General features: G+C 39.1%; 2 protein-coding genes across 4 annotated transcripts in view; one reads left to right on the top strand and one right to left on the bottom strand.

Annotated features, from left to right (window-relative positions):
• Positions 1-593: 593 nt before the first annotated feature.
• On the top strand, positions 594-18884 carry LOC136060803 (NADH-cytochrome b5 reductase 2). Its single transcript, XM_065755599.1, has 10 exons — positions 594-605; positions 658-804; positions 1154-1226; positions 2942-3048; positions 4049-4178; positions 4997-5080; positions 5777-5866; positions 6606-6701; positions 7365-7565; positions 18439-18884. Exons 1-9 carry the CDS (start codon positions 594-596, stop codon positions 7535-7537), a joined length of 912 nt encoding a protein of 303 aa, XP_065611671.1. The 3' UTR covers positions 7538-7565; positions 18439-18884.
• Positions 9552-22992, bottom strand: part of PPFIBP2 (PPFIA binding protein 2) — a 73251-nt gene continuing 59810 nt past the window's right edge. For 2 of the 3 annotated variants that reach the window (XM_065755345.1, XM_065755346.1), the window contains 13 exons: positions 21750-21791; positions 20424-20568; positions 18392-18530; positions 17734-17862; positions 17033-17183; positions 16765-16876; positions 16110-16198; positions 15215-15343; positions 14432-14557; positions 13474-13662; positions 12919-13089; positions 11294-11359; positions 9552-10716 (listed from right to left, as the gene is read on the bottom strand). In XM_065755345.1, coding sequence (XP_065611417.1) covers positions 10645-10716; positions 11294-11359; positions 12919-13089; positions 13474-13662; positions 14432-14557; positions 15215-15343; positions 16110-16198; positions 16765-16876; positions 17033-17183; positions 17734-17862; positions 18392-18530; positions 20424-20568; positions 21750-21791 — 1560 coding nt within the window. In that variant the 3' untranslated portion in view covers positions 9552-10644. The remainder of the gene's footprint in view (positions 10717-11293; positions 11360-12918; positions 13090-13473; positions 13663-14431; positions 14558-15214; positions 15344-16109; positions 16199-16764; positions 16877-17032; positions 17184-17733; positions 17863-18391; positions 18531-20423; positions 20569-21749; positions 21792-22992) is intronic. The other variant, XM_065755347.1, reaches the window with a different exon arrangement.

Genomic DNA, 22992 nt, shown 5'->3' on the forward strand with positions numbered 1-22992 from the left:
CTACTTTGTGATGCAAAAGAAATCTGATTGAAGGAAATAAAAACAGTGCTTTCAGTTGAGTTAATGCAATGGAATTGCATTTTATGTATTACTAATGCGGAGCGCGCTTTATTCCTTAACAATTACAGGAGGCTTCCCTGAACCCTGCAATCGAAAGGTAGGCTTTAAAGGGTCAGTGGGGCTCCCGAGTGCTTGAAGCCTGGCTATAAACCTTCTCTGTTGGCATGAAAGCACAGATATCTTGTTTGTAACGTTGCGTGAAAAGGGAACGAGCAGACCTGAGGGAGGGTTTCTGCACGAAGTCAAACACGCTACCTTTGCTCGCGAACCTCCTATCGTTAGCTTGCACTGTACGGCCGCGTGCTCCGTGGGCTAGGAGAGCTGACTCGCGTTGTTTTTCCGGACAGACAGAGGCACGCGGGGACTGGAGCTGCTTTCTCCCGCTGGTTGCGGGGCAGCGGCGGAGGAGCGGCATTGGTGAGCGCCGCCGGCGGGAAGAGCGGCAGCGCGAGGCGGGGCCTGGCGGCACGCGGGGGCCGGGCCGGGCGGAGAGCGGGAGCGTTGCCGCCATGGAAGCGTTGTCGGTGAGCGTCATGGCGCGAGGGGTAGGGGCGCGCGGGGCCGGGCGCTCCCTGACCGCTGCCCTTCTCCCCGCAGAGTACCTCCGTGGTCGTCGCCGTGACCGCGGTGGCCGCGTCGGCGCTGCTGCTGCTGCTGCTCAGACGGGCGGGGCGGGGACCGGGCCGCCCCGTCACGCTGCGGGACCCGCAGGCCAAGTACCCGCTGCCGCTGGTGGGCAAGGAGGTGAGCGGCGGGCGGGCGGCGGCGGAGCCCCTGAGGGTCGCGAGACCGCGCCTCCGCGATGCGTGGGCGCCGAGCGGCGTTCGTGGCGGTGCTATCCCGAGGAGGCCGCGGCTGCTCGCGTTTAATTTCCTGGGGCTCCGTTAATCCCTGGGCGGTACATCTCATCGTACAGCTAAAGGAGCGCTCCTTGGTCCCGGAGCTCAGAGCTGTGTAAACTTGGTTTGCTAGCCCTTGCTAGCGGCCCCTGGCTGCGTGCTGACAAAGGGCGGCTCGGTGGAGTAGAGCCCGCGATTGGCAGCAGCACCGTGATGGCTTCATTCTGAATTTCGGCTTTTTTTTTTTTAAATAGGAAATCAGCCACGACACTAAGAAATTCCGGTTCGGGCTGCCTTCGCCAGATCATGTGTTAGGATTACCTGTAGGTAAATACAACATTTAAATAAGTGTGTTTTCGAAAATGAGCATTTTTAGATTCTCAGGTTTCTGTGCTGAATTTGGTGGAGCTGTGCCTGAAAGCCGCTGTGTTGGAGTGAAGCACCAGCCAGGTTTCCCATTTCAGATTCTCTGTGTGTGCTTTGTTCTGCTTGTGTTACATTGTGTGGTGTAGTTCAGAAGAAGAACGTGAGATTCAGGTGAAACTGAACTAGTTTGAGGAAATTAACCCCCCACTCAGGATACAGGCACAAAAGGTGCCTGTTTTTTATATTTTTTTTTATATATTTGTTTAATACTACATGCTTCTGTTCTACTTTTCCTCTGGTGCCTCAGTTTGTCAAGCATCCTTACGTCTTTGAGAAAAACAGTCACACTTGCAGATAAGGAATAGAATTCTGCGTGGGAAGACTGTGACTATTGCATGCAAATCCCAGTGGAAATTTATATAAAAGGTGTTGCAGTGTTTAGAGCCATTTCCGTGCCTGCACTGAACTTTGATCGACAAAGATACGTGTACAGCTTTGGCTTGTTTTTCTGCATTAGGAATTTCATTTCAGACTGGGATTGGTACAGTCTTCTTTCCTGCACCTTGAAAGTGCGATGGCATTGAACCTTGGACCTTGAATTAATGGTAATCTGTGCAGAGGAGAGTGCCCCTTGCTGATCTGCAGATGTGGCAGATTGAGCCTTGTTTGTACTGTGCTGTGTTTGGCAGCTTCCTTGCTGTATGAACAAGTATTAAAGTCTTTCCAGCTCTGTGCTGTGGGCATGTTCTTTTTGCATGCAGCCTGTCAAGCACCAGTCCTCCTTCAGGTCCTTTTCCCACTTGTATGAGACATAATTGAACTGACTACATTAACTAGACAATCGATAAATGCATGGCCACGTGCTTGATTTTATTTGGAGTTTATTCTTTATTCTTGAGAAATTAGGAATGGGATTCTGGAGCTGCAAGGGCTAGATTCCTGCCTTCTACTTTTTACCAAGATCGTTTTGCTAAAAATATTTCTGCTACCGCTGCTTCTGCTTTTTGTTTTTACATACAGATTAATGCTGCTGCTTGTAAAGCTAGGTGACAGCACATGCTGTGTTTTTATTGGCTAAATACCAAATACATATACAGAACAGAAAATCTAACAAAACAAGCATCTTCTACAGCCAAGCTGTGTAAACTGGAGAAAAATTAGGAGTTAGGGCTATGAAGAGGTTTGATTTTTTTCAACAGTACTGATCTGGCATTAACATGTAACAGCACAAGATAACACAAAGTAACATCAGTTGGTGAAAGCCAAACTTTCCATCCCAGACGAATTTTGTTTCCTACAGCAACCTTTGTGTAACAATAACTCCCCTGTACTGAACTGAGGAAGGTTGACCCTTACAGTTCTGTAGTTTCTTGTGCTTGTAGAAGAATATGCGCTTCTTGTCTTGGCTTTTATTTGAAGGTGAACAGTGTCAGAATGCATATGCATGTGTACATCATGAAAATAGTCATAAGCTGCGCAGCATTTTAAAGGTTATTTCTCCTAACTAAATTGAAACATCGACTAAATGTTTTATACCATTTATATTGCAAAGATAGTCTCTGTTATTGCTTGTGCTTGGTGGCTTACAATACATGCTCTTCTGTTATGCTGAAGAAGATTTTGAAGCCAGGTGATTAAAAAAAATAAATCATTGGGTTGAAATTCTTTCTTCCTAGGCCAACACGTTTACCTTTCTGCAAAAATCAATGGTAATCTGGTGATCCGAGCCTATACCCCAGTTTCCAGCGATGAGACAAGAGGTTATGTTGATTTAATTATAAAGGTAAATTTTAATTTCCTTTAATACAGATGAATTGCTTACTGGAAGGAAGTGAACTACTTCATTTTAGTGAAATAGAGTTTATTTTAATTGGCTGTTTTTTCAGATAGGATGGCTGTGTGGCAAACTCACATTTGCTCATGAATAGTGAGTTGTATGTCTGTTGTATGTCACAGAAATAGTAGAGGTGTGGGATATGGAGAAGGGAACCGGGCATTACTGCAGAAACTTTCATAGTTTTTTTGGGTTTTTTTGCAATGAACAAATAGCAGTTTCTCTCCCTCAGGCTGCTTTATGCTGCTGTTAGTACTTACTGTTCATACCTGTAGGAGGGAACATGTCAATAGGAACTATCTGTTATGATCCTAGAGAGAGTGCAATTATATGTCTGTAAGCATCAGAGGTTGTGCTAATGGGGTTATTGAGAAAAGGGGATGAAGAAACATTGAAAATCCTGTAAGCTAGGGAGTGCTACATGATTTGTTCCCAGGACTTCTGGATTTCCCAGTTGTTTTCTAAGACAGAGTTTGTACTTAGGCAGAAATCTGGTTTTTTTTGTTTCCTCTGTTCTTCATGTTACTCATATAGTGAATTGTTATTAACTACATAATACTTATTGTGTGTCTTGAAAGATTGAAATGCTAGCATGTGGCTGAAGTCTCTGGGAAGGTCATAGCAAGAAAAGATGCAGCAATGCTATTTTCAGAAAGAGTGATTACAAAAGAGAGGGTAACATAAGGATCTCGTTGGAGGGATGGTGAAATGAGGGCATAATCTGCTTGACATGCTCTTACCAGCCTGGCTGTTTGCAGAGAGCATTCTACTTAGTCTGCTTACTATTGCACAGCACAACAGGCAACTGAGGGAAGAATTGTTGTAGTCTAATTGTTGCAGTCTTTCTCATAATGGTAAATGTCAGACCTGCAGTGCTATGTTCTTCAGTGTATCGTACTGACTCCATGACAGTTAATGGCTGATGTCGTAGAAATGATTTTTTTTTTAGGTTTACTACAAAAATGTGAATCCCAAGTTCCCAGAAGGTGGGAAGATGTCCCAGTACCTAGACAACATGAAGATTGGAGATGTTATTGACTTCAGGGGGCCAAATGGGCTGCTTGTCTACAAGGGGTCAGGTACTGTGACAAATGTGGGAGAGCAGAAGGGAGGGACTTAATTGTCAGAGTTGTTTCATAAACAAGGGTAACTTTGCAGGGAAGCTACTTTGAAAAGTGGAAAAGATAAAATCCACACCTTCTGATCTTGCCCAAAAGCCTATCAGAGTTGGTTATGATGGGAAGAGTACTTAGTGTTTGCAGAGTAATAGCTGGTTGTTTTCTTGTTCCTGGGAGCAATCTGCTATTACATTATACTGCTAAGAAGGCTGCACTGGAAATCCCTCAGATACACATGGAGGGAGATGTTCCAGACACAGGGCAGGCTGTAGCCTCAAATGCCCTCTGAAGATCTCAGCAGTTTTACTAAATAACTTATTAACTGCCAGCCAGTGCCATTCTGTTATTAAACTAGGTCTGAATTGGCTGGGGGAAGTAGTATGTTCGGAGAAATATTCCTCTTTGAAGATGCTAGCAAAAGGCCAAAGGATTTTGCATTCATCTCAGCTGAGAGGGACTGTGCTCTTAATAGTCCTGCTTCGGGGAAATCAGTGCTTGGGACTTCCCTGGATCCCGGCTTTTCATGATGAATAATACACTGCTGAATCAGTGATATCTCTGAGGACTTGAGTGCTGTATGTTTTACAAATGTTCCTTTCAGCTCTGATTTGGTTGCTGTGAAGAGTAGCAGCTAGGAGAGCTTGTTCCTAGTTATAGATTTCTTTAAAGAAATAGTATGTCCAGTGCCTTTTGTGCATGCTGTTTTTCAGAGGCTTTTCTCTTGGGTTGTTCCTTGGAGGTGAATAGCATGTCTATACATTTTTGAATATTTCTTCTAGGTACCTTTCTGATCAAGCCTGATAAGAAGTCTGAAGCACAGAAAAAGTTTGCAAAGAATCTTGGGATGATAGCTGGAGGATCAGGTACAGCTATTCTCATTGTAGCAAATGTCACTCTAGAGAATTAAGAGGTCTTCATGGATGCTTGTGAGGAGTCTCACGTGCTGTACTTTAGCAGCAGAGCACTTCCATGATCACTAAGTTAAGTTGCTCTTTCACACTGCTTGCATGGATTTTTTGTGTTTGGGTCCACCTGGGGTAAAGAACACATTTGAAATGTTGAGTAAGTTGTGTCTTTTAAGAGTTGAGCACTTGCTGGTTCTTCTCTCTTTTGAATCCTGATATGATCAGAATCTAACTTGTATTTCTTTTTATATGTGAGCGTTTGGTTTATATGTGACATTGAAGCATTCTGGCAGCTTGAGCTTCGTAGTTTTGGTCTTGATTTACTTTATGACCTCAGAGAAGTCACTTTAATCTCTGAGCTCCAATGTCAATAATTATTTTAGGAGAATGCCCTGGGCATGAAATTAGTGGATGTGATACGAGAAGGCTGAAGGCAAAAGTGCCAGAATACAAGCGTGGTGGTTTTGTTTTAATTCTTAATCTATTTGGTATAACAGAAATGTCCCAGCTTCTGGCACGGATTAGAAATTCAATGTTTTGTGTAGCTCTGTGCAAAATAAGCTCCCACTGAAGACCGAGTGAAGGCAGCAGGAATGTTGAAACTGCAGCTTTATGTGGATTGAAAGAATTTACTAATTGCTTTGTTTTGAACAGGAATAACTCCTATGTTACAGCTGATCCACCACATCACAAGTGACCCTAAGGACTCTACAAAATGTTACCTTCTTTTTGCTAATCAGGCAAGTGTGCTGATCTGTCTGTTTGTCCTCCTTTAATGGCCTGCCTTCGTGCTGGTCTGAGATTTTGAAGCTGCTGTGACACAGAAAATACTGCTCTGCACGCTTCACATCTTCCACTGTCTCTCTGACCTGTTATTTCAGCCAAATGTGTATGACAAAATATGATCTGAGATGGCATATTTAATATCAGTATAAATATGAGCAGGAGGTGGTTATTAAATAAGTTCTTATTATGTTGTCTTGGGTTAAAATTACTTAAGGAGAAAGTGATTTAGAAAAATATCTGCAACTATTGATCACTACTGTATGTTGCTGTCATAGTTCCAATGATCTTTTAATTGTTTTGAAGATGGCTTCTCATAGTTTCACCTATACTCCCTAATTTTTGTTTTGGAATAAACTGTGAACAGATCTTTATCTCCCTGCTCATCTACTCCTTCACTGATTTCAAAGAAACAAGACTTTGGTCTGTTTAATTCTGTTAACTAGGGTTAACAGGAGCTAATTGTGATTCAAAAATTGCTCAGATTGCCATCTTGAAACTGTTAGGTGACTGTTAAGTCTTGTATTTTGTTGCTCTTGATCTGAATTTAGAGAAGCCTGTAACGATGGTAGCCTGTCCGGTAAGGGGAATGTTTGAGTGAGTGACTGTTGCATTTGTCTTGTTGCATGCTAGGTAAGCTCACATCAGTGGCTATCTTAAGATGGTTTAAAGCTAAATGGCAGTCTCCTTTTGCAGACAGAAAATGATATATTGCTCAGAGATGAGCTAGAAGACATTGCAAAGAAGCATCCTGATCAGGTCAGACTGTGGTATACACTGGACAGACCTCCACAAGGTAGGCTACTGGTATACACTGGACATGTGCTTACTCGAGTGGAAACTGCTGCTGTTTTCATAACAGCAGTACCTTTGTGTCAGTAAATCAGTTTAAAGCACGCATTTTTGTATGTTAGGATAGAACCCTTTTTCCCAATTTGCTCACTTAAAGTGGCAGCAGTATCCAATGATATGGTCTTTGAAACCTCCAAAGCATTTCTTCTTTACTCTTGTAAACACTGCAGATCTTCTGTCATCACCAGGCTTGTAACCTTACTACTGGATGATCTTTTCTAGGATTTTCCAACTGTGCTGAGTGGCACAGGTCTCAATATCTGTCCCTGTTCAACTGTTCTGGGTGAGCTCTCTCTCCTGGAAGGAAGCCTAATTTATTCTTCTTGATTATTCCTGCCTGATATCTAATTTATTTAAAGCTGCCATTTATTGATAGACATTCTTGTCTGAAGATCTGCATCATCCCTTTTCAGCCACATTCTTGTTATCCATGTGCTTACTGTCCTCTTTCTTTAAGAAGAACCACAAGGTTTGAGCACAGTGAGAGATTTGTCCCCATCTCTGCTTGCACTGATGATGGCATAGCTTTGTAAAATCTTGTGAGAAAAACATCCACAGACTTCAGACTGTACAGAGTCAAATTAATAGTTTCATGTGCTTGTTTCAGATTGGAAGTACAGTTCTGGCTTCATCACTGCAGACATGATTAAAGACCACCTCCCTTCCCCTGGCAGCGAGACGCTCATTCTTATGTGTGGGCCACCACCTATGATTCAGTTTGCCTGTCAGCCCAACCTGGACAAACTCGGCTATCCCAAGAGCAGTACATTTTCCTATTAACAGTGATGCCAGCAAGCACCTTTTTCAAGTAAGTACTGCATATTTTCCTACAGGAATGACTGGTATGTAACTGTGCCCTATTTCTTAATTTTGTGTGTCTTTTTTAATGGAATGGTTTAATTTCTGCAAGTTTTAATTTCAGAGTGACCTTTCTCTCTTTTAAGAGGCTGAGAAATTATTTTTCAATTATGTGGGAAGTAACTTAGTTTAAGTCATAAGTTTATATGAAGTGTTACATCTGTAGTTTGAAGAAAACAGTGTGTGTGATTTGAGAAGTAGGACAGTGATAAAATAATTTGTTGACATGGATATGGAATTTGGGAGAGGGCTGTAAAACTGGACTAGGATGATGTGGGTGCTCTACAGTTAATTGAGTTCATTCTGGAGAAGGAGAGAACAAGGAATAATCGTTTCTCCAACTACTATTTTGCAGATCTTTACAAGACTGTAGGCAAAATGCCACAGTATGCTACTAAAAAGCATCTAGTGGAAATTTAGGTAACATGTAATTGCTAATTACTGCAACAGTAATTCTCATTCATGAGGAAGTTATTGAGGAGGATTATATAATGTCATGCTGATTTCTGCTGCCTTAGCTAAGCAGTCACTGCCAACTCTCTATATGGATCTGGGTTGCATATACAGAAATAAGTATTGAGGGATGACATGAATGTCACGGTAGCCTAACGTTCAGCTGTGCCTTGTCTGAGTATTTTTACAATGTAGCATTGAATTTTTAGCTGTCACTGCATACAGTGAATATTTGTTTTCAGGAATTAGTTTAGACTACAGTTGCTTTAATTCTGAAAAAATCTCAAGACTTGTTTATTCAGATGCAAATAACTGTGCTTACTAAATATTTTAATTCCTCTGAAGCAAAATAGACCATCTAGTAGTTAAAGCTTGACATAGAGATGTTGTAACGATAATGCAGAGAAAGACACAGGCATTCACAACTGTGATTCTGTCCCTGATAGAAACGGAGGTAGCTGATCTCTTGTTAGAATCATTCCACAGTCAGGAAGAATAGAAGAATATTCAGAATTTATTAATAACAGTCAAATGTGTAAGCATTTACCTGTGTTATAACTAGGATTTCTTGCTACATTAAAAAAGAAGACAATGTAGATTGAATATTCACATCCAACTTAACACAGTGCTACAGTGAGATATAAATATACCCTCAAAAGAAATCTGCAAAGCTGCTTGGAATAGCTCAGTGATACTAAGGCTCCCCCTGCAAGAGCAGTTGTTACAGTACTGTGATGAGGATGAATTGGCTCAGTTAACCCAGCAGGGTATTTCGTGTGTCTGTTAGTATATGATCTGGTCACTGACTGCACTACCTCAGTGCCAGGTAAGACTGGTACATTTAGTTTGTTCATGTACAGACTCAATTAGATTTTCAATTATTATTTTATTGTTAAGTGATTGAAAAAAAAAGCCTTAAATTTAACGTTTTGGACATTTAAATCATGTTTAGGTTTTAAAATCTGATGATAGAGTGCAGGGTTATGAGAGCCTCATGAAATGAGGACTGGACAGGTTTCAAAAAGCCCTTGCTACATACTCTGGTCAGCACCTGAGATTTCTCTTTTATTCTGGGAGGTTTGTGGCTAGGAGTAGCCCACTAATAAATCCTGAAAGGAGAGAATAATGCAAACCATGCATATCCATACAAAAACTTTACAGTTGGACAGATTTCAGGTGTTTCTCCATATAATAAGATAGGTACTAACAAAGTACTAACACAATAAGAAGCATATGCTTGCAGATTCCACAGGTAATTGCAGCTGTGCACTTTCCCCCTTGAACTGCCCCTGGCATAAGCTGTATTTCTCTGTTAGAGTACCACTGCCTTGCCTACCTCCATAGGATAGCTACAGACCTATTTTGTGTCAGGTGTTTAAAAGAAAAGGTTTTCCTTTTTTACTTATAGCACTTTCCTGATATGCCCTAGTCACATTGTACGTGTGACAGAGCAATAATGTTGATCTCCCATTGCTTCATAAAAGTCTGCCTGTAGCTGGAAGGAAAAGAGAACTGAAAGTGTAAAATAAACTGTGACCAGTCCTCATGCAAATGTTACGGTTTCTACTACCAACTCCAGTCCTGAGGGCTGTTTGCAGGAATAAGTTTATTTAACTGCAACAATGGAAAGGAAAACAGTCTTATGCTCATTCCTTGTTATCCTGAAAACCCGTGCTGCACCTTACATCAACCAGGTATTATGCTACAGATGTTCTTTCTGATCTGTGTGCACTGTTCAGAAGGTTTATGATGCTTGCACGTGTGCCACAGCACCGATCATTTTAGACAAAACAGGAATGTACAGAAAAAGCCCCATCCATAGTTCAACTTAAAGGCCTACAATTTGAAACAATCACGCTGGAAATTCTGTTGCAGACTACAGCAAGTATCATTCTAGTATTTTAGTTATATCGTACATTAATTATTTTGATTGCCCTTTGAGTTAGCTGAAGCTTTGTGAACAAGCTGTCTTGATCGTCATCCCCCTGCAAGTGCTTGGTGGATACTATTACATTTTATTTTTCCTATTCTAAATCACTCTTATTGGAAAGAAAAGGGCACGGTATGTACTAACGAAAAGGATGAGAGATGAAAATCCTTTTATGGGAAAGGATCTATGGCATGACTGCAGTAATAGTGAGCCCTCACAGCTACACTTGCCAGCACCTGTCTGAATTGCTAGGTGACTCTGATTAGTCCATGTGGTATAACAGAATATTAATGATTCCTGCATTACAACTCAGTTATAAAAATAAAAAAATATCTAGAAAAGACTTTTGCTGTAACAGTACATAAGCATACCATGTCAAAGATGATAAAATATAAGGGTAAAACATACTGGCTTTCCAGACTACAGTAAGAAACAATTCTTTCAGCACTTCTTTCAGCTCCTATTTGACACGGAAAGCTGTGTAGAGGAAAGTTACCTGTGAAGCGTTGTTCTGTTAGCATTACTAAATACTACGTGGTGTCACTAGAGGAAGAGAGGTAAAGCTTTTCTGTACCACAGCTTCAGGCTTCTCCTGGCTAGCCTCAGGCAGGCATGAGGTATGAGTGGTCTTGGTCACACCGAAACATCATCTCCAGTCTTCTAAGGTTGGCGTTAAAAATCTGCTGTCATTTAGCATTTCATCTTGGCTTAACATTGTCTGAAAAAAATATTACAGGAATATTAAAACAAGTGGACGTAGTGAGAGGCCCGTGCTTTAAGAAATTCAACTGCAATGAGATCAGATTCACAACAGAGGGAGTTAGAGCTACATAAAATTAATCTCCCCAGTGGCTGCTTTAAATAGCAAAAGAAGTTTTCACACAGACGTTTTGTAGCGTTGTTCATACATCTTCAGTCAATTAATTAAGTAAAAAAAAAAATCATTGACTGACGTGGATTCAGGAGTACACATTGATTTATTTCCCTGTGATATTTTCTCTCTTGTACATTTTCAAGTCTTGTTTGTTAGTCTTTGGGATGGATGACTTGCACTATGTCACAGAGATAGAATTGGTGAACACAATACTGAAGTTATACAAGAAATTAAGTTTAACTTAAGTGTTATTGTGAGGTGGTTTTTTTTTTTGGAGTGTTCTTATGCAAACTAGGCTATAAGGAGGTGCATAACAAGAATGGTGACCCATTTACTCTAAACCACCACCAGCAATAACCAACTTTCACTGAGTTCTAGCACAATACACTTGACTTCAAAAAGGAAAAAAATTGGTACGTACCGTAAGATTGCTTATGCCTTGAGAAAAAGCCCCTATTTGCTTTACTGTTCCTTCTGAGTGTTCCATCTGTAAAAGTAGTCAGCAACTAGTTCAATTCAGACAGTATGTGCAAGGTTATTCACTGTATGTGCATCTTGGGGAGGTATCTCTGCCTTGACAAATGAAGATACTTTTAAAAGCTGATTTCAGCACATTTCCAAGTTGCATATTAACAAAAATGACTCCATGCTATAAAGTGTGTGAAAATACATTAATGACAGAAGGATTGAATGTCGATTAAGAAAACTGAATCCCTAGAACCCAAGGTGCAGTTTAGCATAACTCATATCATCAGCGAAGAGTAATATTTTCTAGAAGGTGAAACATAATAATTGTAGTAATAGAAATGCCTCCATAGGCAAACAGGTATTTTACACAAAAAGGTTATCAGCACCTAGGGCACTAAGGTTTTGCTGAGTGACCATGTGCTCAGAAATCAGGCTTAAGTTCAAGGCCACTCTCCTAGTGAAAAATAGAATATTTCTGTAACTCTTGAACAGCTCTGCGTTGTAAGCTGTTGGCTCTGAGTTAATACATTCCCTTTCAAGTCTTAATTGTGCAATTTAGAATGGACATCCAGGTACAGTGTGCATACTTGATTCTGGCAGGGTTCGCTACCGTCCCGTACTGTCGTGCACGCTGAAAATTACAATGGTTAGATAATGAAAACAAATGAGATGTTAGATGCTGTAAACCATGCAAATGACAGAATGACTTCCATAGTTAGTCTGATGAATTTTGTGGCCATTAAGTTTAAAATGTTTCACTGAGGTCACTGGAAATAGGACAGTTTACCCCAGCTGTCTCTGTCTGGGTCTTGTGTGTTGCCAAGTTCACGCAAGCCTTCAGTAGCTCCATTTTTCAGGGTTTACTCTCCTTTACACAGCAACAAAGTAGAGTGGAGTTTGATGGGTTTTAATTTTTGTCACTTAAGCAATGTCTGGACACAGTTTCATTAAGCAGTTCACTACTAAATGACAGAAGTGAATTCTTTAAGTGTTGGTTTATTAATAATCTTGTTCATTACCGAGGCCATTATTTTCATGTATAGTGTTTAACTACTTCCCACTGTACATAATAAAATAAGCAGTTGGATTCCTTGATTAATCTGTTAGAAATCTATGATCCAGTTGTACTTTCATATATAACTCGATAGTTCTGTACAAATTAGTCCAAATAAACTTATCACATTAAAAACTGCCCATATAAAGGAAAAAGGTATGTGCCATGCTCAGGTTATCAAAGCCAAAAGTACAAAAGTCTTCTGTTTGCTGCATCCTCTACCTGAACTGCAAAAATACAAAAATGACCTTGGTAGTGTAAAGGGGCTAGGTTCCTGAAAAAGGGCTTGAAGATGAATAAGTTCATTGTTATGCTGATTTAAAAAAAAAACAAAAACCAACCAACCAAACAACAAACCTTGACATTCTTAGTATAGATCTCTTTCAAGTGTCCATAGCCAATACTTTCTCAATGAGTTCATGCAGATGCAGAAAATACTGTTATATGCTAACATTTGATTATTTGCAAGCTTTGGAATGCAGGAAGAGGATGGGATGAGAATGGCATCAGTCTGTTTGTCCCACCTGATCCAGTTCCCTATCAGTGAATGGACTAAGGCCTTTGTATCCAGCGTAGTTCTTCTGGGTACCATTTGTAGCACCTGGGTTTGTATCCATGGGACAAATGTAGTCTGTTGATTCATCAAATTTCTTTTTTCTTAAATTTCCAAAGTGTGAAAATCCAAGTTTCTTTGGCTAAAATAGAAAGAAAGCAAGTTTTAAACACGTAGAATAAGGTAGTCCGTTAAGCATTCAAAATCCTTTCCTTTTGACTTACTCTGTGCCACAGTCCTTCAAGTACATAGATTCAGAAATACATACATTTAATTGTTTTCAAAGTGGGAGTTACAGTTGATTTTAAATACATTTAAATAAACTCCCTTCTAAAAAAAAGACAGGATAGCATGGCAATTTCAGAAATGAATTTTAAAAAATGGCTACAAATTAAATGCCTTGGTATCTAAAGTTAAGGAAGATGTAACACTGCTTCTAGATCTGATCTCTCCTCATCCATGTATGTATTGCTGTATTTTCTTTATGAGAAATGAGAGAGTTAGGCTGAGATTCTGTAATACATACCCGAACTTTGGCAGTGGTGGTCAGAGGTGCGTACGCCGTTGACTCCGTTATGTCCCTTTTTTCCTGTTGTGCCTCTGGTCCAATTAATACATTAAAATTGGTTGTTAGGTGGCGTCGCAGTAGGGTCTTCTGAGGTGGAATATTCAGCAGCATTGCCAGTGTATCACCATTGAAGCGGGGTTCAAGAATCTATTAAAAATATTATTATTTTTTGTTAATATTGTTAAATATTTGCAACAGTAAATCGTTTTGTCCTTAGCAGAGGGATTTCTTCATTCACTCTTAAGTCAGTAGCAATATGACATTCAGTAGGTTTGAGTAGGAAATGTGCGGTGGTAGGCACTGAGAAATGCAGAGTGCGATCAGACAAAAACACCCAATAATGTTTACCATCACCAAGGTTTTGGGGGGGATTTTCTGCTCTACTTTTTGTTACTACTGTATCATTCTAAAAACATAATCTTAGTGCAATATTTTCTATTTAATTTTTGCAAAAATTCTGCAGCTACAATCACAGTATTTCAGAACTCTTTTCTAAGCTACAGATTGTATTTTGAAACAGAAACTCTCATTGCAGGCAAGGCAGATGGAGTTCAGAACAATTATTTCCTGCGGTGGCATAATTTTATTAAAGCAACCCCAAGAAACACTCAGCAATACAGACAATTTCCCCACAGCACACGTTGATGTTGTTTTCTAATGTATTACTGTTGCTGTTAAACATAGACACAGTTCAGCCTCGATTCTGAAGGCGCCGTTGCTTTTCTATTTAAATTTTCTTTTGTAAAATTAAGATTCACAGATACAGAAGCTCTTTAAAATGCCTGATCATGCATTCATTTTGCAAATGTCTGTATGTTTCTTGCTGCATGACAAACACCAGATAAAATAAGGTTTGCATTGCAGCTTTGTCAATTCTTCATAGATAATGTAGTAAGGTGTTAAAAAGAATTCTCACAATGAGGCCACCGTGTACTCCACTTCCTCGGAGGTTTGGTGCATATTCTGCCAAATCAACTGATCTGAGCCATTCCATCACTCTGTGATTGGACCACTGCACTACTTCAGAAGGTGAAACGTTGCTCTGTTAAAGTAACCAGAAAAGTTGATGAGAACACAGCCCGCTCTGTCATAGTGTGTTAACAAAGTGAATCCCGAGTTTAAAAGAAAACATTATTCCCTTGTCAACAAAGAGAAGTATTTCCTCTTCCTGTTCAAGGCACCTCTTAAACATCCTCTGATCTGATGGTAGGTAGTCTAGGACAGATGAAACCTATATACTGCATCAAATTTTAAAATAATGAAGTACACGTGCTGCGTGTAAAACACCAAACACTTTGATAAAACCATTATTAACAAGGCTGTCATAGTATCACTAAGAATAAGCTGTGCTGACCAGGTAGAGTGAAAACAATACAGTCTTCTGTAATTTAATAAAGACAGACAAAAAAGAACATTCTAATTTAATTAAATGCTCAAAAGTTGAACTAACATAAAACTGAGCAAACAATTTTTAAAGAAAGATTTTAAAGAAAGATTCATCTAATAAGTAGCTCAATCACTTGTGAACTGAGCAGGTTTTTATTATCAGAGAGGATGTGTTATATTCCAGAGCTGGAATGCAGCACAGCAACTGCTAGAGCCAATTACCTAACAGCTATGATTGAGGTATAATTTATTATTCATGCTATATAAAAATGGAGTAATTAGTGCTTGTTTAAATGAAGTTACTTAAACATACTTTTACCTCCTCCACTGGTCGTCTGCGTAGACAGTGGGGGTTAAAATTGTTGATGTGTAGCACGTGAATGGCGCACTTAATACTCAGGTGATGCAGCTGACTGGTGACTTTCAGAAAGAGAAGGTCATTCTGTAAAGGAGAGTCTTTTAAGCAGCACAGAATACATTCAAAAATAGGTACTTTCCCCAAGAAGTAAGATTTCAAGCTTCATATGTAGTTCTTGGTTTATAGTATTGTACCATATCACTATGGTTTAAAAAAAGAGAGTTTATAGCCTATTAAGTAAAACCAAGGCTCACAGGTAGTTTCTGGTCTGACTATGACTGTGTTGCAGTGGGATCATGGAAGCTTGCAACTCATACCTGGTATGGACCAGTAGAGATCACACTTTTATGGCAAGGTTCTGCATTCAGCTTAGACAAGGTTATATTTTTGATTATTAAAAAATATATATTTTTATCACAGAGCAGTAACAAGAGCAAATATTTAATTATCCAAACTTGGGCAGGGAAGCTGTGTAAGTAAGCACACTGAGTGTGTGTATCATATAGTTTGCTGCTAATTTGATCAGAGCTGTACAAGCTACTGTGAAAGTTTTTTGCTTACATTCAATTTACCTAACATTGTTGATAACTTGTTGAGGAGAACAAAACATTCCAGAAGCTCTATGTAAGATAGATCATTTTATCTTCAGTCTTAGTGTGTTGCATGATATTGAAAAAATGCAGAAGTCAGCTATAACACTGTCTATTACTTATGTACCTTAGGAATAGTATTCATGCACTAAAAACAATGCATAGGAATTCCTACCTGCACTATTTCTGGTTTGCAAAAAGTACTGCAATTCTTTGCTTGTTATGAAGTTCAGAGTTTGGCAAAAAAGACTTGAGCTTACCACAGTTAAGTACTGCAACATTCTCCCATCAACTCTGGACTCATGAAACTGGTCTTTGTATTGAGGTAAACCAATATCATCAAGCCAGCCTGTGGGTAGAAGAACAATGGTGTACCCAAATCTGCATCAGTAAAAATGAAGCCGGCTTCTTCTGAGGCATTCCAGTAGCTCATTCTACCTATTCACTTTCCAAAGGACAGGCTCTTATCAGGAACCTCAAAGCAATTCCCAGCAGCCAGCTTTGTCAACAATACCTCTGCTGTACTTTAAGTATGTACTTTGTGCAGTGTAATTTAGCTCTTGCTAGACTGAGACCTTCCACCCCTATTTATATTCATTCTCTCTCAAAAGGATGGGCTGCCTGAAACACGTGCATGTTTAGGGAGTTACCAGACATCTTTTTAAGAGCACTAAGTTTCAATAGGAAAAGTTACTTCATAGAACGACGATTTTTGTGTTGTTCTGAACATTCAAGTATTCAGTTTTATGGTATGAACTTCCCATGGGAACTCTGCCATTCCGATTGCAGAGAAGTTGTAGAATAATTTGTGAAACATCGATGCCATCATCAGATTATTGATGATATATGTATATATATTTCTACTTCATTATATAAAAGAAACAAAAATTTCCAAAGAATTTTTCAAACACTTACGTGTCACCCAGATATGATCAAGTTGTGCAGACTTTTCATCTTGTTTTGTGTTTATTGATTTAATGGCCAAAAGTAATTTCTTCCTATGCAGTGGGTGCTTTATTCCCATTTCCTGTAATAATAACCATTAACAAAAAGTTTGCTTTGCCTCTGGCTCTTTTAATCTCATTAAACATGTGAAAACATGTCAAAAATGCCAGTTGTTGGAAGGACCCCAGATTACAGAAGCAACTGGAGTTTGCTTAAGAGAAACAGGTGCAAATATTACCTTTTCCATGTCCTGAGGAGTCGCAGTTAACAGCGTATGGCCTGAAGTCACCCACTGCCGGGCAAAAATGACGTACTGCCCAAGACCAAAGTCCTCAAGCCAGTTACAAACTCTTTCAGTACTCCACTGAGCAAACGGAGCATTGTTGTCACTGAAAAAATAAAAACTCTTTGAAAGTCTTAAAGGAAAGAAGATGGAAATTATGAGAAAGACCATCACAGACTAGAGGAGATACTACGAGGCCAGGTCCCTAGCATGTTTTATCCTGTGCAGTATAAAGAATGCCAGCAGGCGTTCTTGTAATACAAGCAGTAGTACAAGCATCCTTGTAATCTGACTGCCTAGCTTCCTCTCGTGGTCATTTAAGGCAGAGCAGGTAGAGGAAGATAAAAATTTCAAATAGAAATAGGAAAGGACACAGAAAGGTAATAGCTGAATCTTCATGGCTGCAAATATCCCCACAGGAGATGATGATGAGAAATTCTCCGGTGACTTTTTATTGCTGCAACCTGCAGTTGAGGGAGTGCAGATAGGCAAACTGCTCAGGCTACACTTACTATCAGAGAAATTCTTCCCAGTTGTGGAAGTCCATGTGTAATTAAGCATGTTAATACATATTTTACAAGAGGAACATTTTACTGTTCAGTATATTTAACAAGACTATATAAATAGCTGTACAGGAAAAAGAAAAAAAAAGTTACCTTTTCTGGCCTTTGGTTTCCTTTGATCTGGATAACCGAGGTCCAGCTGTTGCACGGAGACCACCCCTTCGGAACTCTGCCAAACCAAGATCGTCTGCAGGGAAGTTACCAGACTGAGTTCTTCTTATTCTTTCAAAACAAGAGTGCCAAGACAGTACTGTTAGCGTCCAGCAGCGAACATTTGTTTTGTATGGGAACTATAACGACAGCTACAAGCTGTATTAATGTTCCTGTAAACCACAAACAACTGATTCAAGCAGTAGCTGATGAAGTAGCAGGCAAGCACTGCCTTGGCCTAACTCGGGAAAGAAAGAAAAGCTTTGCAAAGCGACCATGACCCTTCAACCCAAATAATAATTCACACTAGAGGTCAAACTTGTAAATGGCTGCAGTCCTGAAGCAGATAAAAGGAACACAAGTAAGACTTGGTATTCTCAATTGTCAGCATAATAACACAGCAGAAAGTATTATTTCTTCCACTAACATGGTATGCTGAACCTCACCATCCACTTTCCTCCACCGGTATGTACACACAGACACACCTGTACAAAGAGCTGCGTTCCCTCCTTTTCCTGAATTTTATTTTACTTTTGCTGTGAGAATGGAATGAATTCTCAGTTTGAAATGCTGTAACAAGGAACTAAAGACATTATCTTACTTTCCCCAGATTTTCTTGATCCCTTTTGGACTCTTTCTGTTTTCTAGAGACAGCGGAGACTGTGGACCCGAATCCGTTCCCGAAGAAAGAGGTGAAAGGTCATCTGAAACTACTGTACCATCCACGTTCTCTGTTTCTCCTGGGTTAACAACGATAATTGTCAATAATTAGTACAAAACATGACAAGGTTGTTATATGGAAGACTAATTCTTATATTAAAAAAACTTAATAATGTACAGATAGCTATAAAAATGTCTTTGCCTAAAAATAATCTTAAAAAAAAAAAAAGAGTAGCTGTGGATTTGATACAAGAAAAGGGTATTATAATATTATTATTTCAGTGTGTTTTAAAACCTTAATTTTGGATCTTGGTCTGCTCTTGTGCTTCTTATTGTTAATACCAAAATTCGTCCATCGAAATCAGTAGGAATTTTATCACTGACTTCAGTGAAAGCAAAATAAGACCAAGAATTAATATCTTAAAAAATATATATATCCCATTTGAATGCTGTACAGCTAAAGGTCTTATTTCATTTCCGTACTACACTTCAGGAGTTTAGTCTGGACTGCCTACTCGATGTTAATATTTTACAGAGAAGAGGAAGGGAGGGAAAAAGGAAAGGAAAAAATAAGCAGCAAAATTCATGTTACAGTTGCATCTTGTTTGGATACAATACCTAGCACGGGTGCACTGACACTCCTGATGCGATCTTCAGTCATTCCAAGATGCAGAAAGTCAGATGAAGAAGCAAAGAAGATATAAAATACCAGCAAAATAAAGTTAAAGAAGAGCAAAGTAGTAAGCTAAGCATTAAAAGCAGAAACAAAAAGAGAAGAAGCTGTTATGCTTGACATGAAAGGAATTATGCATTGGTGTGCACAAACCCCAAGAATCCTGGACCAGTCATCTTTAAAAGATAGGAATGATTGTTTATATACACATATTTCATCTGTTCTTTGGCAATTGTAACACATTAAGCATATACTACAGAGCTCCACAGAGCCTGCATGTCTGAAATCAACCAACTCCTACATCAGATTTCTCTGAAATAGAAAACTGGAGGTATAGTGAGTTTACTGCACTTGGAAGAAACAAACCAGACTCTGTTAATTCAGTGTTTTTAAGGATTCATTGCTTGTTTCTAGAACAGCATTCTGCTTTACGAGATTCTCCTTCCTTTGATCCTACTCATAAAAGACCTAATAGCATGGCGAATCAATCATCTGCAGACTATTAATGAGAAGAAAAAGAAAGAAAGAAAACCAAAGAAAAAAATCTTAATCCACCACCAATCTATTGAAATCTTTAAGCTATACTTCCTAGCAGCTCTTAGGGCAACGAGGCCTTACCAAAAATACAACAATAAGAACAACAGCAAAACCACCCACAACTGTAACTCAACAGCAATTAAAACATTTTTTTTCCTGAAATGTGTACATTACTGCTGGTCATACTGTAAAATGTCACACATTTGGTCATACAAAAGGTCACACTGTAAAATGTAGTGGGAAAGGACAGGGAGACTTTTTTTGTTCTAACACGCAATCTGGCATAAATGTGTGCTTTGGTTTCTTTCCTTGTCTTTTAAGAAAGCATCAGCAAGCTTGGAATCACTGCAAGTGTCCAAAAAAAAGTACACTTATCCTTACTGTGAATATGTTTGAATCACCAAAAATTCCTATGTTGAGTAACAGATTTGTCGACTCTTAAGAGTGCTGCCCTCAAGAAAAAAAAACAACCCACCCATAAAACGTCTCTTCATTATGCTGTCACTGGTGTCAGCAAATAATAACATCTGGTGCAAAAAGAAAAGCAAAACACTGAAGTAAATCCAGCCTTTATTCTTCAGTGAGAATATCTAAAGTACTGATACATTGTTAAAGGAGCAGGTCTTCCCTCACTGAATCATCTGAACAGCACAGTCCATTCATGTAAAGCAGCAGGTTATGCAGCGTGCTATTTCCCTCTTTAGTTTGCTTTTTTGATTCTTCTACAACCCCCATGCTGCCTCTGAGAGACACGGATACATACTCAGGCCCAGGATGCTGTTGTCCTCAGTATCATTCATGTCTGGTGAATTTGACTCATTGTGTGTTCCCTGGTCTCCATTCTGCATGGGTCGAGGAAGTTTTCCTGGCAAAGTCTGGTATTTGCTGCCTTTCACAAGTGGCTTACTCTGTCAATTTGGTTTTTTTTTTAAGAGGGAGAAAAAAATAATCACTCATTGCATTTACAATCTGGCACATAGTAGTCATTTAAAAATTTAGACAAAGTATTTTGCAGTTTACAGTTTTAAGTGACACCACACCCATGTATGTTCCCCTTTTTATAGATTTAATAATCAGCTGCCAAGATATTCCCAGACCAAGCCTTCCCCTTCATTCACACCGTAGATTATATTAAACCATAATATATATTGAATATTTCCTAGTTGCCTCATAGCCACCTCCCTTTCCTTCAGGACCCTGACACCACATAACAATTCAGACCTTCCAAGGCCAACTTTGATAGTAGCATAAATGCATTGAAGTCATTTCCCAGCCCATTCTTTGCTCCGTCACATTTTTCCTTTGTATTTCACCCGACTGTCCGTGTTTTCACCTCTCAGTTTAAGCCAAAGGTATCCATATAACTCAAATTCAGGCAGACATTTGCCCACCACTATTAATGATGTTCAAAGGATCAACAGTGCATTTAGGCTGCAGAAATTTAACTTCTGTGAGCTGTCAGAGTTCACAGGTATAGGCAGTCTTTCTGGAAAAGCAATGAGCTCACACCTCCAATTGTGAGTAGTATACATTTGATGTGTATTTTGGAATAAGTGCAGAAACATCTAGTATTCTCCTATTTAGTAATATCATTTAATTGTTTTGAAATGTCTCTATCAAACTTGTCTGGGACAGGATAGTACATAACTACTGGTTTATCCATTCTTGTTTCAAGGCCAGAAGGGATTTCTGTGATTCTATAATCACAGATCAGATTGCTCAGTTTCAGGGACTGTGTCAGACCCCTGCTCATGTTTTGCCAACTGCAGTTTCACAACCATCCCAGCTTGTACCAAAATTAACATGTTTAGAGAAACTGAGTACTACTTCTACCAAAGATTAGCGCTGTATTTTCTGAAGCTATTTCCAACCTTAGATACCCAAAAAGCTTGTTGAATAAAAAACACCACCACCACACACACACACAAAAGCCACACCAAAAACCATATAACTCTACAATCCTCACCCCCATTTTCAAAATTTTTCAGGTACCTGGCACTTTGCAAACATTTTAAAAGGGAAAATGAAGTGAAAACACAGCCACAACATCACAACAGAAAAATGTTAAAAGAGTTTACACTGAATATACCTCTTGTTCTACAACAGGCTGTACTGGTTTTCCATCTACATACTACGGAGTTGCAGGGAGAGTAATTTCAAAGTTTTATGGAAAAAAGCAACAGACAAATGTTAGTGTTAAAATACATACACAAAACATCAATTGTAGTTTGATTACTATAGCGATGCTATTTAATGCATTGACAATATGTTTCAAGGTCTGGTATCTCCTCATGTTCATTAAGTATTTAATATTAAATACATAAGTTCAAAAGACTGCAAAATTTGTACCCAGTTCAGGTTCGGTTGTGATCAAAGGAATTTTAGTATTCTGAGGGTTTGCATTGGACTTGCATTGAGCTGGGAATATGACATTCATGTAACACTTAAAACAATATGAAAGCGACTAGCATAAAGAGAGGACATATGCAGTGCTGTATGTATCCAGTTGAAACTGGAGCTGTGATAGAAATGCAGTGATGAAAAATAAATAAATCATCACGGGGAGGTCAGAGCAACCAGAATGTTTTATCTTAGTTTTGTTCTTGCTGGATTTAAGCAAAATTTGAGTCTTGTGCAAAAAACAACTCCAGAAATGGTGTCGTTAGCACAGGTCCCAATGGACTCAGCAAATGGAGCGAAGTCTCTTGCAAAACAAATGTTCTTGGTCTCAGTTTCAGTTAAGTTGTGACTAATTCATTTTTATCCAATCACTTACACACATAGGGAGGTCCCTTTTGTTTCACTAAGAGGCCTCATGCCTAAAGGAGGGCACACAATTTAAGTGCCCTGATGAACATGGGACTCACTGGCTTTGCTTCTGTCATATCTTAGATTTCAGCCTAATTTTATCATAAAGACAAAGCTTTTTCAATTTAAGACAGATAATTTAATAGTTATGAAAAGAAAACAGACCTTTATAAATTCCACACAGTAAAGTGTTAGTTGTCATTTGATCTGTCCTACATGTGACCGCACTCAAACGAGTGTAAATTTCAAACATTCGGTCATCATCATTTTTAGACATTTAAGAACAAACTTAAGAAAATTTGTAGTAGTAAAAAAATTATATTACTGGGGAATATGGTTATTATCCTTTTTAAATGGCATTACTAAAGATGCATAATTAGTGTCAAGCCTAGGTTTGGTACAGAAAAAGTCAGTGATCATTTTACAGGTTTTAAGTGTAGAGAAAGTTTCAGTATATGTAAGGACAATTAAGACCTCTGGACCATAGCATAAGGAGAATTTAGAAATGGCAATGTCTTAATTCT

This window comes from Cyrtonyx montezumae, unplaced genomic scaffold (genome assembly GCF_038088225.1).
Source record: "Cyrtonyx montezumae isolate F1298 unplaced genomic scaffold, pur_monq_1.0 scaffold_10, whole genome shotgun sequence".
Classification (NCBI taxonomy): domain Eukaryota; kingdom Metazoa; phylum Chordata; class Aves; order Galliformes; family Odontophoridae; genus Cyrtonyx; species Cyrtonyx montezumae.

Bases quoted from the DNA above. Each gene is read 5' to 3' on its own strand.
- LOC136060803 (XM_065755599.1), top strand. The intron at 805-1,153 runs GTGAGCGGCGGG...TTTTTTAAATAG, and splicing joins TGCCGCTGGTGGGCAAGGAG to GAAATCAGCCACGACACTAA. The intron at 4,179-4,996 runs GTACTGTGACAA...TATTTCTTCTAG, and splicing joins GCTTGTCTACAAGGGGTCAG to GTACCTTTCTGATCAAGCCT.